The sequence below is a fragment of the Dipteris shenzhenensis genome, chromosome 29 (genome assembly GCF_047967505.1).
Source record: "Dipteris shenzhenensis isolate YYH24624 ecotype China chromosome 29, Dip_SZ_1.0, whole genome shotgun sequence".
Classification (NCBI taxonomy): Eukaryota; Viridiplantae; Streptophyta; class Polypodiopsida; order Gleicheniales; family Dipteridaceae; genus Dipteris; species Dipteris shenzhenensis.
The window spans coordinates 41,808,206-41,824,993 of NC_141624.1; the positions used below are offsets into that span (position 1 = coordinate 41,808,206).

The 16,788-nt window shown below is 43.0% G+C and overlaps 1 protein-coding gene across 1 annotated transcript; it reads left to right on the plus strand.

The window, feature by feature from the left end:
* The first annotated feature begins 649 nt into the window (after positions 1 to 649).
* Positions 650 to 2,263, plus strand: LOC147882870 (calcium-dependent protein kinase 29-like). Its single transcript, XM_087400521.1, has one exon. The coding sequence runs from the start codon at positions 650 to 652 to the stop codon at positions 2,261 to 2,263; it is 1,614 nt and encodes a 537-aa protein (XP_087256647.1).
* The last annotated feature ends 14,525 nt before the right edge of the window (positions 2,264 to 16,788 follow it).

Genomic DNA, 16,788 nt, shown 5'->3' on the forward strand with positions numbered 1-16,788 from the left:
GCTTGCTTTTTTTTTTAGTTCTGTTAATTGTCGCTATATAGCGACGTTTACCAGTGTCGCTTTATAGCAATGATTGTCAATGTCACTATATAGCGACGTTTATCAGCATCGCTATATAGCGACGGTTTATAGCGACTGTTCTTTTTCGATGCTCTTAGCGACTTTAATAACCACATTTGCGCTTGTTTAAAAAAATTTATTTAATGTAAAAAGCATAGGTGTTTTATCAGAAAAGGGCCTATGCCTTGTAGTGGATTGGTTGTGTAGTAGTGAATGAGAGCAAAGGTAATATGTAACATTTATATTCCAAGGGGGATATTACTTGGCTAGTTCATTGAAGAGAACTAGAAGATAGTTTCTAAGAAAAAAATCTCTAACCCTGGGTGCATTAAGTGGTTGTCTAATGGAAAGCACGGATTGATATTTCTTGGGGAAATGTTTAGGGTTGGCAACTTGGCATTTGTTGGTTAGGCCAGTGCATCTCCCTCCAAACTCAGCAAAGACAAAAGCAAACGCTGCATAAAACGCAGCCATGCAGCCTCTCCTCATATGCAATTGCTTCGGCCATCCTCCTCCTCCTCCTCATATGCAATTGCTTCCTGTGCATTTGCAGACTCCGCCACCCTTCTCCTCCTCCTCCTCCGCAGCCATGGCAGCCTCTCCTGCTTCCAAACGCCGCCGCATCGACGCCCCTTCCGAGCTAGACCTCCTGTACGAGATGGGTTCGGAGCTCGGGCGTGGGCACTTTGGCGTCATCCGTAAGTGCATTCACCGAGCTTCGGGCATCCACCGCGCTTGCAAGTCCATCGCCAAGAAGAACCTCTCCGACGTCCTCAGCGAAGTCAGGATCATGCACTCCCTCTCCGGCCACCCCAACATCCTGCGCCTCCATCACGTCCTCGAAGACGACGCCTCCATCCACCTCATCCTCGACCTCTGCACCGGCGGCGACCTCTTCGACCGCATCCGCAGCAAAGGACGGTTCTCCGAGCACGAAGCTGCCTTTGTGATGAAGAGCCTGATGGAGGCCGTCGCGTTTTGCCATCGCATGGGCGTCGTCCACCGCGACCTAAAGCCAGAGAACATCCTCCTCTCTGATTCAACCCCAGCTTCTCCCATCAAGCTCGCGGACTTTGGCCTTTCGCTTCGTTTCGGGCCAGGACAGAGCTTCTCCCAATTTGCCGGAACCAAGTATTACATGGCTCCAGAGCTGTTGCAGGGACACTATCAAGAGCAAATCGACGTTTGGAGCGCCGGCGTCATCCTCTACATCCTCCTGAGCGGTCAGCCTCCCTTTTGGGGAGAATCGGATGAAGCACTCTTTGAAGCTATCATGGAGGGCAAGCTCAACTTCCCGCCCTCTCCCTGGGATCGCATTTCCCAATCTGCAAAAGACCTCATTCGAGGAATGCTCTCTTCCAAGGTATACACCCGGCTCACGCCCGCTCGAGTGCTGCGCCACCCCTGGATTCTACTTCATACGTCCTCCTCCACCTCCTCTTACGATGATGATCATCATCTGCATTCGCCCTCTGCCAAAAGTTCTAGTACAGTTGCAGAGGTGGCCGAAGATCGACTCGGTCAGCGAACTCCATCGTGCTCTGCTGCCGCTTCTCCTGATCTATTGGAACATGCACACCCCTGCGTTACTTCGTCAGTCCACGCTGCTGCACTTCCGCAGGGAATCCATTGCTCAACCTCATCGATATATGCAGGAGGCGGGCTATCTTCGTGGACACTGCAGGGAATCGATGTCTCATCGAAATATGGAGGCTGGCTATCTTTGACTCCTTCATGCGCCTCTCATGATCTTCTCCAAGTCCGACTTGGGCGCACGCCGGACGCTCCTCCAGTTGCAGTTGCAGAGGTGGTCGAAGATCGACACCCAGTCCACGCCGCTGCACGTCCGCAGGGAATCCATTCCTCAACCTCATCGATATATGCAGGAGGCTCGTGGACACTGCAGGGAATCGATGTCTCATCGAAATATGGAGGCTGGCTTTCTTTGACTCCTTCATGCCCCTCTGATGATCTTCTCCAGCTCCGACTTGGGCGCACGCCGTACGCTCCAGGTCCTTCATGCTTCGAATTGCTACATGCCTCTATCTCCAGGCATCTGTCGCTACATACGTCTTTCTCCAATTCTGATCGTCTCCAGCTCCGACTCGGACCGCCGGCCGCTCCTTCATTCGCCAAGGCCTCTGTCTCCAATCAAAATTGGCTCACGTTGGGCTCGAATATATTGGAGCTTTATGCCTTCTAGAGGTACAATGCATACAAGCAAAGAAGGCCAAAACTTCAATACAGATTCTTTTTGGAATTCTGTTCCAGAGGTTTATGCATTCCAGTGGCATCTGTAAATACAAACTGTCATGTGTATGCCTACATACACCCAAGGAAGAAGTTAATTCAACACAGATTGAATTACGTAAACTCTGTCTAAAGTTGGCCTCTAGAGCCTACGGATTGAGTTTAAGTCTCACTAAAGCTTGTTTCTTTCAATTTAATACAGTTTCAATTCACGTCAGCACAGATTACAATATTTGTATTTTTAAGGTTATAATTTATCCACGGTTTCTACATAAAATTCTATCTATTTCTATGTTTTTAAAAGTTGGATATTTTCTTTGAATTAAATAAAGGTCCTCCTTTCAAAATGATTACAGCCCCAAAGCCTTATAGGTTCACTGGCGTCTACATTAGACCATGCTTCTAGTTAGATTCACTTTAGGCTTCTCTAATGTATGGTAGACGTTTCTAAACTCAATGTAAGCGATCTCAAGCTTTAAAAAGCCCAAGTAGGAGCAAATATAAGCAATCTCAAGCTTTAAAAAGCCCAAGTAGGACCACTCAAGCTAGAAAGGATTTAAAGCAAACTACTAAAATTCTCTGAAATCATAACACAGGGATAGTACTAGTCGCTATCTATCGTGAGTAGGACTACATTCAAGTAAGATGGAGTCCATCCGGATCCTTACGTTATATCTTAGAGTACATACTCCTAGAACATCAATCCACAAGGAGTTCATTCTGACACAAGAAAATGGTCAAGTGAAACAATTGCTAAACCATATTATATTGGCATGTTATAGCACTTCAAGACATTCAAGCCACATCTCCTTTGATACAATGCCTCAAACAAGTCTACTACTATGTGAATGACCTAAAGTGAGTCTTAAACAATAGGCACCTGTAAACTTATTGACACGAAGTGAGTATTAGCTCTGATTGGGCCTACAATACTTGCGGGCTGATAGGTCTTGCTATGCTGGGCAATCGAGTGAAGAGTGTACAAAGAGTCTAGAGTTTGCTATCTAGAGCCAATTGGCATGACCTATGGTCAGTATTTATCATCGCCAGTTTTGTGATCCTCTCTCCCATGAACACCTAAAATCTCTTGAATGGACGAGTGCTAAATGCCTCATCCCTAATCAGTGTTTTCAACACGGATCACCCCACCATGAACATCAGAGAAAAGGAGACAAACCTAACTATCTTTTTATGTCTAAATTATTGTTCTACATCTCTCAAGTGTTCCACGCCTCTCTGGTACAGTATCAAACCGAGAGTCTCTGGTGCGAGTATAAAGGTCCTTCATGTGACAGGAGTCAATGGGCTTGTAGGGAAGTGTCTCTCCTCAAACTTTCACTACTACATGGATCCTATTGCGACGTTAAAGTATCGATCTCAAGCTCTAAAAAGCCCAAGTAGGAGCACTCAAGCTAGAATGGATTCAAGGCAGTCTACTAAAATTCTTTGAAATCATAACACAGGGATAGTCACTATCTATCGTGAGTAGGACTACATTCAAGTAAGATGGAGTCCATCCGGATCCTTACATTATATTGTAGAGTGCATACTCCTAGCACATCAATCCACAAGGAGTTCAATCTAACACAAGAAAATGGTCAAGTTAAACAATTGCTCAACTATAGTATACTGGCATGTCATAGCACTTCAAGACATTCAAGCCACGTCTCCTCTGCTACAATGCCTCAAACAAGTCTACTAGTATGTGAATGTTCTAAAGTGAGTCTTAAATAATAGGCACCTGTAAAATTATTGACATGATGCGAGTATTAGCTCTGATTGGGCCTACAATACTTGTGGGCTAATAGGTCTTGATATGCTGGGCAATCGAGTGAAGAGTGTACAAAGAGTCTAGAATTTGCTATCTAGAGCCAATTGGCATGACTTATGGATAGTATTTGTCATCGCTAGTTTTGTGAGCCTCTCTCCCATGAACACCTAAGTTCTCTTGAATGGACGAGTGCTAAATGCCTCATCCCTAATCAGTGTTTTCACCATGGATCACCCGACCATGAACATCAAAGAAAAGGCAACAAACCTAACTGCCTTTTTCTACCTTCTGACAAATTATTGTTCTGCATCTCTCAAGTGTACCACGCCTCTCTGGTATAGTATCAAATCGAGAGTCTCTGGTGCGAGTATAAAGGTCCTTCGATGTGACAGGAGTCAATGGGCTTGTAGGGAAGTGTCTCTCTCTCAAACTTTGTTGCTTCCACCACATATGGGCCATAGGCTTAGCCTTCACAACTACATCGCCATCATGGTAGAGCTAGCCATTCTCAAAGATATGTGAGAAGTGGGCATTTGGACCATCGTATTACATGAGGATGTAATCACCATCATCCCCTCTATAGACATTGCAGTGAAAGATAAAACAATGCAAAGCCAAGGGAAGGGCAGTTCACCCAATTTCATCAAGTAAATTCATCCATTTCTCTCGAGGGGTCATAGGAGCTCATTGATTATATGCCTGTTATCCTCAGCCCAAACTAATGATCTCTCTTGGGGCAAGCTACACAAGTAAACAATCATCTAGTTGTTTAAGGTGTTATACCTAGAGTTTTAGAAGGCACAGTGGTCAGCATGAGAAAGATCCAATATATGATCGCCACTAAGTCTAGTGCACACAAGATCAGCGAAAGAACTAAGGAGGATCAAAGCACACTAAATAAGACATTAGAGGGAGATAGCAAATCTATATCTCTTGCAATGTGTGTTCAACAATACATGACAGGCCTCTTATATAGAGAGTGCCCTTTGAATAGTCAAACCATGTGGGATCCTCTCATCGACATCTCTCCTTGTGGATATCCTCAATCCACATCTTCACATCATGTAGTCCACATCCTAGGGTGGCTACTTTAATGCATTCCTTATCACATACCTTTGCCGTTTAATCTACGTGCTCATGGCATCATATCTCAACACCTCCCCTTGGTGCCATGATCCATTGGCTACAGCAAGGTGGTCAGATGTGAGTTACAAATCCATCACCTCCCCTTACTGCATGCATTGCTACTTAAGGTAGAGAAGTGTGGTTTTTACATGTCAATACCTCCCCTGGGTGCTTTCATAGCTACTCTCAGGTGGTCAGGTTTGATTACAAACATATGGGCTAAAGGTGGCAAGGATGTTGCTTTTCAATGCTTCATGTCAATGGCATTCCCTTCTTCGCTTGATGCATGATGCTTTGTTCTTCAATGTGCCTTAATGTTTTATGTGTGGATGCCATGCTTTGTGCTATGATCATCTCATGCACTTGTGCTTTTGGCATGCTTTTTGCATTCATGCGTTGCTTTAGCATTTGTTACAAAGGTCTTACCAATTGATTTCTTTCAATATTGGTAGTGTCTAATTGCTAACAATGACTCTGACTTGACAAGCGCATAGAGCTTGGAAAGAAGATGACTTTTTCTTTTTGGAGCATGTGCAAATTCCTCTTGGATTGCAAGTTACGGGTTGTCAAAGTTTTGATCAAAAAAGGAGCCTTCGATGATGTGGCATAGGCTGTTCATATGCAGCTTACAAACTATTCTTGGCAAGGTGTTACTGTTCATGCGTTGCTTTAGCATTTGTTACAAAGGTCTTACCAATTGATTTCTTTCAATATTGGTAGTGTCTAATTGCTAACAATGACTCTGACTTGACAAGCGCATAGAGCTTGGAAAGAAGACTTTTTCTTTTTGGAGCATGTGCAAATTCCTCTTGGATTGCAAGTTACGGGTTGTCAAAGTTTTGATCAAAAAAGGAGCCTTCGATGATGTGGCATAGGCTGTTCATATGCAGCTTACAAACTATTCTTGGCAAGGTGTTACTGTGCTGAGGTAGCCCTATGCCACATGGCACACTTTTAACTAAATGAAATAACCCAGAGTTCAAACAAACCTAACTATGGTCCAAGTAACTGAACCTAGCCCCACTAACTAAAACCACTCCTAACTATGGTTAAGTATAATCTTTGCCATGTGTCTAACATTTAGAACCTTAGAGAGACTTTGTGAAAAGATTTGAGCAGAGCATTTGCAATGGAGCAAAAACAGCATCGCCATGAAGAAGGCGACGCAATGGCCGACTATGGCGACGCGAAGGAGTATGCTTGCGGGAGCGCTATGGGATCTAGGAGCCCGCGTGGCTGTGTTGCCTTCATTGACAAAGGGCCTTAGTTGCCCGTGGAGTTTGTGGTGGAGATGCTTGGAGGAGAAGTGCTGAATAGTCGTCCGTTTGCAGTCGGAGGCGCATCTATTGAGTGTGTGTGGGAGATGTCAAGCTTGGAGGTGCAGCAGCTCATTGGAATGGAAGGTTCGGTATAATCTAGCTCATGTTTTGCCCAGTTGTAGCTCTGGAGGGATCGAAGAGTAGACAAGGCTGTTGTAGATAGGCTGCCCATGGGACTTAGAGCTTTAGAGCTGCTAGTTCATAAAGGCATATGGAGGCTGGCCGTCAAAGGAGTCGCTGAGGCATGGTGGTCACTGGTTGTATAGAGTTTTAAGAATGTGATGTTGTTGTTATGCCTGCGCCTGGGAGATACTGATAGTTGTGGTGCTATGTTGAAGAGCCACTGGAGCCGGACGTTTCTTGGCAGCTGGCTCATCCATGGAGTAGTTGTCGGTAAGGAGGAGCCGTTTGGGCTGAGCAACAGACTTGGATATGCATAGGAGCTCTAGCTGTAGGAGGCTGTAGGGTCGGTTGTTAATGGCTATTAATTGAGGAGAGCCCATGCTATGCAGAGTAGTCATTGATGGCGGCTCTCTTCGCTTGGGCATGAAGCCTCATAGTGCATATCCGATTTTGAGTACGAGTATGTCTCTGACTAAAGCGAAATCTGAAAAGGTTGCTGCATGAGCTTCTGGGCATTCGTTTAGTCACTGGAGGTGCACTGAATGGAGCTGCCACTCTGCTATGGCTGGGTCATTGCTAGCATAGAGGAGTCTTGGAGCCTTAGTTGTAGAGTCCTTGGGTGCTGCATAGAAGCCTTGGAGGTCGTTGTCCTTGAGCTTTAAGGAGCGGATTCAAGACTAGAGCTATGGAATGTCACTATATAGCGACAATTTCTAAAGTCGCTATATAGCGACATTTGTCAAAATGTAAGTGTCACTATATAGTGACACTAAGATATTATTTTATAGCAACGTTTTTCAGAGAGCTTTTTTTACTCATATGGGCCTTAAAAGTAGTTTTTTCCAATGACAAATTTTTTTAAATTTTCATACATGTTTGATCTTTTGAGGGAATAAAGCATGTACATCAAGCCTTTGAAGCTCATATATTCATGTCCAAGTTTGAGATGAAAAAAATTAGTGAAGAGCATTTACATCAACTGTTTCATCTTGAGCCAAGTCTAACGTGCCAAACAAGTCTATCTCTAACTCTATATCGAGTTGATCTCCTATATCATCATCGTACTCTACATCATACGTTCGCCTAAAAGTACTTGATCATCTTCTTCAATAAAGTGTGGTAATTCTTGATGATCGTTGCCTTCTTTCTCAATATCATGATCTCCATCTTCCTCCCGTGTGATGTCATTATGCGCATCTTCCTCTTGGCTCATATTGTGATCTTCATCTTCTTCGCTAGATTCATCCAAATCAACTGGATCCAGCATTGATAGTGGCATATCCATATCCACATCTCTATCTTCAAAAATTTGCTTACTTCGTGGTGTAACTTGGATCACGTACCACCATCTTGGATTAGAACGATCCGGATGAAAAACTACCTATATTGAAGATGGGTGCCAGATGTCGTCAATTATATATATGAAATTATGCTTAAGTGCATGTATCAATGGATCTTTAAAAATGAAAGCTTCGATTAATTAAATGATTAGTATGCAGCTGCTCACAGTGCTCGGGAAGAACAAAAGTATCACTTTCATCGATCCAATGTTTGGTGGAGTCTATTGCAAAGAAACCGCTACTATCTTTTCTCCCTATCGCATGGGGACTGTTGTAAATAGTTCTAAACCATTTTACATCAAGAATGAAAATACTAAATCCTCTGAAATCAACTTCATAGATTTCGCATATGGTTCCACAATAATCCAACTGTGAGGAGAGAAGATTGGTATCTGAAGCACTTGCTTGGCTATCTTGTGTGAAGTTAGCCATGACTTCACAATCATACATGACTCTCTTTGAATCGATGTGTTCCACATGAAAATGTCATCCATATGACCATAATGCACTGTACTTTTTGTACTATAAAAGAGCATCATTAAAACAATGAAGATGCATCTATTTTATAGCATATATTGCCACAAATAATTACTTAATTACGTCAAGAGGTAAGAACTTACATGCATCATACATCCAGATGATAACTCTCACTCGCGCTCGTTTATTATCTCTCCATCGCATTCGGCTTTACGTAGAGCCAGTTGTAACCAATCAAGTGACATGTGAGTGGAGAGAAGAGCCAAATCTCGTGGATATGGTTGTGATCGCCTATACATTACTCTGAATCTCATTGCATTTATTCTTTCTGCTTTGGCCGCTTCATATCTCTCAATCCACTTCTACATCTCAGGGCTATTGAGGACACAACTTATTGAACTTCTCCATTTGCTCTTCGCACATCTTTCTTTCAATCCCTTTTCCTTGGGGAACCTCGCCAACGATGCGATCATCATCCTCGTTATGCCAAGCTTGCAGCATATCGGGATCTGTGGATGCAAGAAACTCCGTGATATATACTAATGACTCTTGCAGAAGCCATCCATCTGCCATGCTTGCTTCTGGTCTTGCTCTTTGTCTTACAAATCCCTTTAAAGTTCTCATAAACCACTCGAGGAAAAACATCCATCGACTATGAACGATACCTGTAATACCCACCTCATCAACTATGTGCACAAGCAAGTGGACTTGAGTTGTCATTATGCTCGAGGGAAAGTGTTTCTCAAGCAAGCATATGGCTAGCCTCTTCATACCACGAGGAGGTTCCTCTCCATTTGCCCTCCAAGCCTGAATCCAGTAACTTGCCTTTAAATATGGTGATGGTGGATCAAGCTAACCTCCACGCACGAGATGGTCCAGCGGAAGGTATCAAGCATGACCTTCATAAACATTTTTCGTCATATGTTTGGAGTATCGTGCAAGCGATTTCAAACCTGGTCCACAAGCATAACAAGCATGGTCGATGGATTCCAGCTTAGCCTTCTCGATGCTCGATATGGAGATCTCTTTTTGAGATACCCACCTATTTCACATGTCCATGTAAGATATTTTCATAATCAGTCTATAGATTAATCAGCTTAAATTGAAGAAAATGCAATCAATGCGATTTGATAGTAAGCATGCATATAGCATTTCTAACATGTTCTTGTAAGCACCCTTTTATTGTAATTGGGAGGATGAACTATCAAAGCAACAAAGAAGTCATGTCAACAATATAACATAATCATAATTACACTAATGCATCACGATTATCGGTACACTAATTCTACAACTTAGAATACCTGTAAGACCTTGTGCCAATCATGGGACTTGAGCCCACTAAGCTTATTGTCCTTTGAAAATGCTCCTTTCAAGCAATGCATGTACCCTGTTGGTGTTTGAAAAGAGGCAATGTTCACCTTGACCACTGCCTCCTCCCTCGTAGAGAGGATCCACGTTGCTTTTGGAAGGACAACTTTTCCCAAAGCATGCACTTGGGGCCACAAATGAGACATCCTATTCATAGCATGCAAGTCTTCTCGCACTCCTCTTGAGTCTTTGGAACCAACCAAGTGTGCCCAAATAGTAGCCCCCACATTCTTGAAGATATGCATGGGATCCAAGAGATGATTGATTTGTAACTGACCCCAATAAGGAAGCTCCTAAAAGATCGATAGCCTCTTCATACTAGGAGGAGGTTCCTCTCCATTCGCCCTGCATTCACTTGCCTTCAAATATGATGGTGGTGGATCAAGCTGACCTCCACGTGCAAGATGGTCCAGTGGAAGGTATCGAGCATGACCTTCATAAACATTTTTCCTCATATGTTTGGAGTATCATGCAAGCGATTTCAAACTTGGTCCACAAACAGGACAAGCATGGTACCCACTTGAAACAAGTCCTGCACACGTGCATGAATGTGTTAGTATAAGACATGCGTGCGAAAGAGAGTCAGAAAAGCATAATCCTATATTATACTTGTAGAGACACAACCACGTACCTATGCACTCTCCATATCCTGGGTAGTCATGCATGGTCCACATCAAGATATCCATGACTAAAATATCATTGGTATGTCTAGGAGCTCTGGAAATATCAAAGACCCGCACTCCTCTCCATAATATCTGTAACTCCTCTATCAAAGGTGCCATGTACATGTCCATATTTTTTGCCTTGTACTTCCCTGGCACAAGTAGTGCAAGCATGAGGTGTCCCTTTTTTATTGTTAGCCATGGTGGGATATTATAATTCACCACGACTATGGGCCATGTCGACCAAGATGTCGAGCATAATATGAAAGGATTCATGCCGTCCATGGCGAGCCCAAGATGTAAGTTGCGTGGCTCCCTTGAAAGTCCGGCCATTGATTGTCTATGTGCATCCAAGCTACACAATCTGTGGGAATCCTCAATATGTCATCAGTGGACCAATGAGGTGCATGCCATGTCATCAACTCTGCTATGGATTTGCATCGGAACATGTGCTGTATTCTTGGAATGATGGGAAAGTGTCTCAAGACCTTACCGGTAGCTACTCACTCTGCAAGTCATCTCTATATCGTTGTTCCCCACACTTCAGACAACTAGCCAAATCTCCATGCTCACGACGAAAGAGAATACAATCGTTACGGCAAGCATGGATGGTATCATAATCCATACCCACCATTGTTAGCATCTTTTTCCCTTGATCTCTTGATGCGGGCATGGTATTTGGTGCAAGCAACATCTATTGGAGCAACCTAGCACAATTCAAACATACATAGGCTTCGAATAATGATGATTCGGTACACTAATCCATACATGATGATTCTCAAAACAAACAATATCCAAATAATGAGTCAAATTAATGCAAGAGCTAACCTCATTAAGGTCGAGACACTTGTATCCGACCACCCATACTTTACTTGCAGATTCAAGATTGAGAGACAAGCATGTAGTTTAGACATCCTAGCACCCTCGTATAATTGTGTTGATTGCAACTCTCGCATTTTGACCTCAGACTCTGACATCACGTGTACATGGGATGTAGTGCCCCTAAAAATAGAATCCATCATGTCGACCATACCCTCATCATCATCTGGGAGACTATAGTCTTGCTCAAAGTGTGAAGGTATATGCATACCCTCGTCAGCCTCTCATCTTGTTTTAAGATTTCATGTAAATATAAGATCTTGTCTCAAGGTTTCGTACCATAATGGTATCCAATATTAATCGTGAACTTAAATAGCTTTGACTTACTGATAATCCATCAACATGTGCAACAACAACGGTGGGTACTGGTTTGGGCTTCTCCCCATACATCTGCAAGTTCACATGATAATACGATGTTGATGTCATACGTCTCGCTTGCAATGAGTGCAATGACAATATAACCTCTCCGTAAGCCACTTTGTGCTCTCGGGCATTGGTGCATCATCGGACGAGCTTCCACTCGTCCCTTCCATATGCACTTATAAAATCATAGCATAAGTTGCAAGGAAATATATTAATTGTTATAAAATAGCATCTATGAGCTTCTTTTTTAGCTTTAAACATAAAGTGTCCTAAAGCGTCGCTATATAGCAACATTTTGACCTACTCCGTCGCCATATAGTGATGATTTGCTCTGTTACGTCGCTATATAGCGATGCTTTTAATTAAAAGCATCGCTATATAGCGACTGACTACCGTCGCTATATAGCGATGCTGTGGGTTAAAACCCGAACCTCGCGACGTGCGGTGCTTTCCTTAGAAATCTCTATTGTAAGCTACAATCTCTCCTCCCACCTATTTCTGATGACCTCCCACTCTATTCTCCACTCCTCACCACACCTCACTCCTCTCCTAACACTTGTGCTTCCTCTCCACCCTTCTCCCTCTTTCTTTTCTTGAAAAGAAGTTTTTCAAAAAGGTGAGTCTCTTTGAACAATGTAGGTTCTTTTTTTGTGAGATTTCGTTTCGTGAGTGTTGAAGAATGTTTCTCCTTGTATTGCGAAAGCTATGTGCTAGTTTTCATGCTTGATTTCAAAGGATTGAAGCTAAAAAACGAGATTTTGTGAAAGAAACAAGACTCACCTCTTCTAGTCTTTTTTGTATTTCTCTTCCTTTGCTTTCTCCTTGTCTCCTCAATCCAATCTCTTTGAGAAATTGCTTCTTTAAACTCCTCCTTCCTCTAACTAGTTATTTGAAATGGTATGTTTCCTCTCTTTTGTAGGGCCAGTCCATAAAACACCGAGCGGGACGTACTATTCTAGGTAAGAAAGTGCTTCCTCTTTTTTCCTTTTGTTATTTTTGTTATTTGCATGGGCCTGTAGCTAGCGCCTTAAGCACTAGTTGTAGTGATGGGTGTAGGAACCCTCTCTTCCCCTCTCTTCCCTCTTCTTTCCCTCCTCTCTCCTCTTCATCTCTTCTTTTTTCCTCTTCCTTTTCCCCTCTTTCAATCTCTTTTCCCCTCTTCTTTTTCCCCCTCTTTCAATCTCTTTTTCCCTCCTTTCCTTCTCTTCTTTTTTTCATCTTTCAATCTCTTTTCCCCTCTTCTTTTTTTCCCCTCTTTTAATCTCTTTTTCCCTCCTTTCCTTCTCCTTCGCCTTCAATCTTTCAATCTCTTTCCTCTTTTCCCCCTCTTTCAATCTCTTTCCCCCTCTTTTTCCCCTCCTTCAATCTTTCAATCTCTTTCCCCTCTTCCAAGCTCTCTTTCCTTTCCCTCTTCTTCTCTCTTCCCCTCTTTTCCCTCCTCTTTTCCCTCTTTCATGCTCATGCTCTTATGCTCATGCATAAGCATAAGCATGAGCATATGTCTCCTTCTCTTATGCTTATGATTATGCATGAGCATATGTCTCCTCTTATGCATAAGCATAAGCATAAGAGAAGCAGACATATGCTCATGCTTATGCTTATGCATGAGCATAAGAGAAGGAGACATATGCTCATGGATAACCATGAGCATATGTCTCTTTTTTCCTCTTCTTCTCTCTTTCCCCCCCTCTTTCCCCTCTTCCAATCTCTCTTTCCTTTCCCTCTTCTTCTCTCTTCCCCTCTTTTTCCCCCTCTTTTCCCTCTTTCATGCTCATGCTCTTATGCTCATGCATAAGCATAAGCATGAGCATATGTCTTATTCCTTTGAAAGTTGCTCTCTTTGGATTCGTCCTTTGTTATATCCAAGAAACAAATGTTTTTGGTACCAGTGTTGTGCTTTTGTGTCGGGTGCATGTCCTTTTCAAGTTTTTAGAATAGTCCGTCTATTGGAGCGCGTCTATAGATGCATCTGAGAGCGTGTCTAAGAGCACGTCTACTCTGTTTTTGGAAACTAGTAGCCGCATCTATAGACACGCTGTTATACGTGAAGATAGATGCGCTTTGTTATTTTTCCCTGAACTGGCCTTCCCTTCCCTTCCCTTTTCTTTCCTTTCTCTTTCCTCTTCCCTTTCCCTTTTCACTTCCACTTCCAAGAAAAGGATTGCATATTGAATGATGGAAATAAGTGATTGCATGAATGAAGAAAGGGATTGCATGAATGATGGAAAGGGATTGCATGATTGAAGAAGGGGATTGCATGAATGATGGAAAGGGAAAGCATGATTGAAAAAAGGGATTGCACTCTATATTTTCCTCTCTTTTTCCTTCTCTCTTTTATCCTCTCTTTCTTCTCTTTTCATCTCTCTTTTTCTCTCTTATCTCCTCTCTTTGTCTCTCTTTTTTTCTCCTTTCTTTTCCTCTATTTTCCTCTCTTTCCTTCTCTCTTTTATCCCACTTTTTCTCTCTTTTTCTCCTCTCTTTTCCTCTCCTTTCTCCTCTCTTTTATCCCCACTTTTCCTCTCTTGTCTACTCTCTTTCCTTCTCTCTTTCTCTCTCTTTTTCTCTTCTTTTTCTCTTCTCAGTTCATCAGTAATCTTCTTTTTGTCTTTTTTTCAGTTCATCATGTGGCCAAGAAGCTCTTCAAGCTCATCTAATTTTTGAGAGACCATATTTCAGGAGTTATATAACCTTTTGGGGCACCCTCCTAGTCCTAGGGAGTTATACGGCTACATGATGGGTACTCTAAACACCCCCCAGGAGTTGGCACTATAGACTCCAAACCACTCCAACCCCACACTAGCTGAGATTACCCCAGCGGAGTCAACACAACCCACAGAGCCGAGCCCCTTCCCCCATGCCATCAAGAGCCCCTTCCCACATGCCATCAGGAGTCCCTTCTACCTCGCAGAGCCATCGGCATACTCCCATGCAGTTGAGACTCGGTTCTTCGGCTATGAGTGGTCCACGTAGTCTCGTGCAGTCGAGAGTCACTTCTCCAGCTATGAGTGGCCAGCGTACTGAGGCATAGTAGTAGGGAGAGCAGTGGGGGATGCATGGCACGGTGCTTTGGGAGGGGTGGTGGTGGGTTCGAGGATGATTCAAATGATTTAGATGTGCCTCTGGGTGATGGTATGATCTACAATGACATCAGTTAGATAGGAGGCATCTTGATGGATGCACGAGGAAAGGACATCATCGCCTTCATGCGCTCTGTAATTGCTAACAATTATAGAGATTGCTTTATTCACTACAAAGACCATCCAAAGAGGTTGGCTGATGAGACCCTTGCTGCTGTTCGCTCTAGGTATCCTAACCCCCCCAATGTTCAGTTCACAGATAAATGGGCCAAGTCAAAGATTGTTACAATACTTAGCAATAAAAGATCTCCGCTTAAGAGGCAGAGCTTGCCAGGCTCAAGGGAGGTCAACCACCAAGGGGCCCACCCCACACCGCTTGCAAGCATGACTGGAAGAAAGCAATGAACTTAGCAAAGGAGGAACCCAGTCTACAGCACATGGAGGCACGAAGGATCCAAATGGAGCAATATAGAAGCGTGCATTTTAAAGCAAGGGGTGTTGAATCATGGGAGGCCCAATTTGTAAGTATCGATCTCAAATTATATTATTTATGTAGTTTATTAGGAGGTTGTTTCTTTGTACTAACCCCTCCACAAATTGTGTCATCTTGTAGCTTGATATCATCGGCAGGTACCCTACTCCTGTCGAGATAGCCTGCCAACGCCACCATCACAGAGGAGATACATGGAGGCACTTCTATAATGACGGGTTGATTACTGAGGAGCAGTATATCCGGGCTACTGGAGCGCCTCTCGAGGTATTTGAAAGTAATTAAATAATGTCAATATTATAAGTAAAGATTTGTTTTTTCATACATTGATATATGTTCTTCCTTGTTTACAGGACCCTGCACAAGAAGATGAGGAAGAAGACAAGGAAGAAGGAGGTGGAGAAGGGAGCGTAGAAGGGAGCATAGAAGGGAGCAAGGACGTGGAGAACTTAGATTAGTCGTAGAAGTAGTGCTAGCTACTCTTCTTTGTACTTAAAGCCACTGGCTTGGCTTCGTGCCTCATGTATATACAGTCCTCTTATTTTTGGTACTTGAAGCCACAGGATATGGCCCTGTTCGGAGCATCACCATGCCTGCCTCGTAGATCCAATGGACAAGCTCAATAGCTCATCTCGAAGATTGGATCCTCTTCTTTCCCTTTGCATGTGATCTTTCATGGCTAACTCTTCCATCTCGACCTCCATCTAATACCTGCAACTCTTGACATGGAAATCTAGATGCACTTTTAGCTCAAAACCACTTTGTTAGCAACTTCTGACCTCCATACAAGCATGCAAACGAGTGAACCACAAATTTTTCACTAGGACAAAGTTTTTCTACTCAACAAGATCTAAAACTCTCTCATATAGAGTTTCTTCAAATTATTTCTCTAACCAACTCAAAATCAAGCCACAGAATCCAGCCGACACCATAATGGACAAAAACCAAAATTTTTCGACCAACACCAAACTTTCCCGAAACCTTCAAAACATCAAACCATCCTTTTTGAACACTGTCTATGATATATATTCCAAAATATTTCATATATAAAATTGGAGTGTCACAAAACACCTCCAAGGAAACCCCCAAATAAGGAGCAAACCCCATTTGCATAAATCTTTGAAAGGTAGCTGCAGGAGCATTGGTGAGGCCAAATGGCATTCTTTTGAATGCAAATGTCCCCCAAGGTGTGGCAAATGTGGTTTTAAGCACATCCTCCTCAACAATTCTGATTTGATAAAACTCGGAGTAACCATCACAGAAAGTATACATCTCATGACCACTTACCTTCTCAAGAATAAGGTCTTGAAAGGGAAGAGGATGATGGTCCCTCTTGGTGGCTGTATTGAGTTTCTTATAGTCGATGCAGACCCACCACTTGTTTTTCTTTGGGGTGACTACCACTAGTGAAACCCATTCAGTATTGTGAACCGAAACAATAAACCTAGCTTCTACAAGTTTTTGCAACTCTGAGCACAAAGCAT

What these genes read in the sequence shown, in the direction of transcription:
- LOC147882870 (XM_087400521.1), top strand. Translation starts at nt 650, where the DNA reads ATGGCAGCCTCTCCTGCTTCCAAACGCCGCCGCATCGACGCCCCTTCC.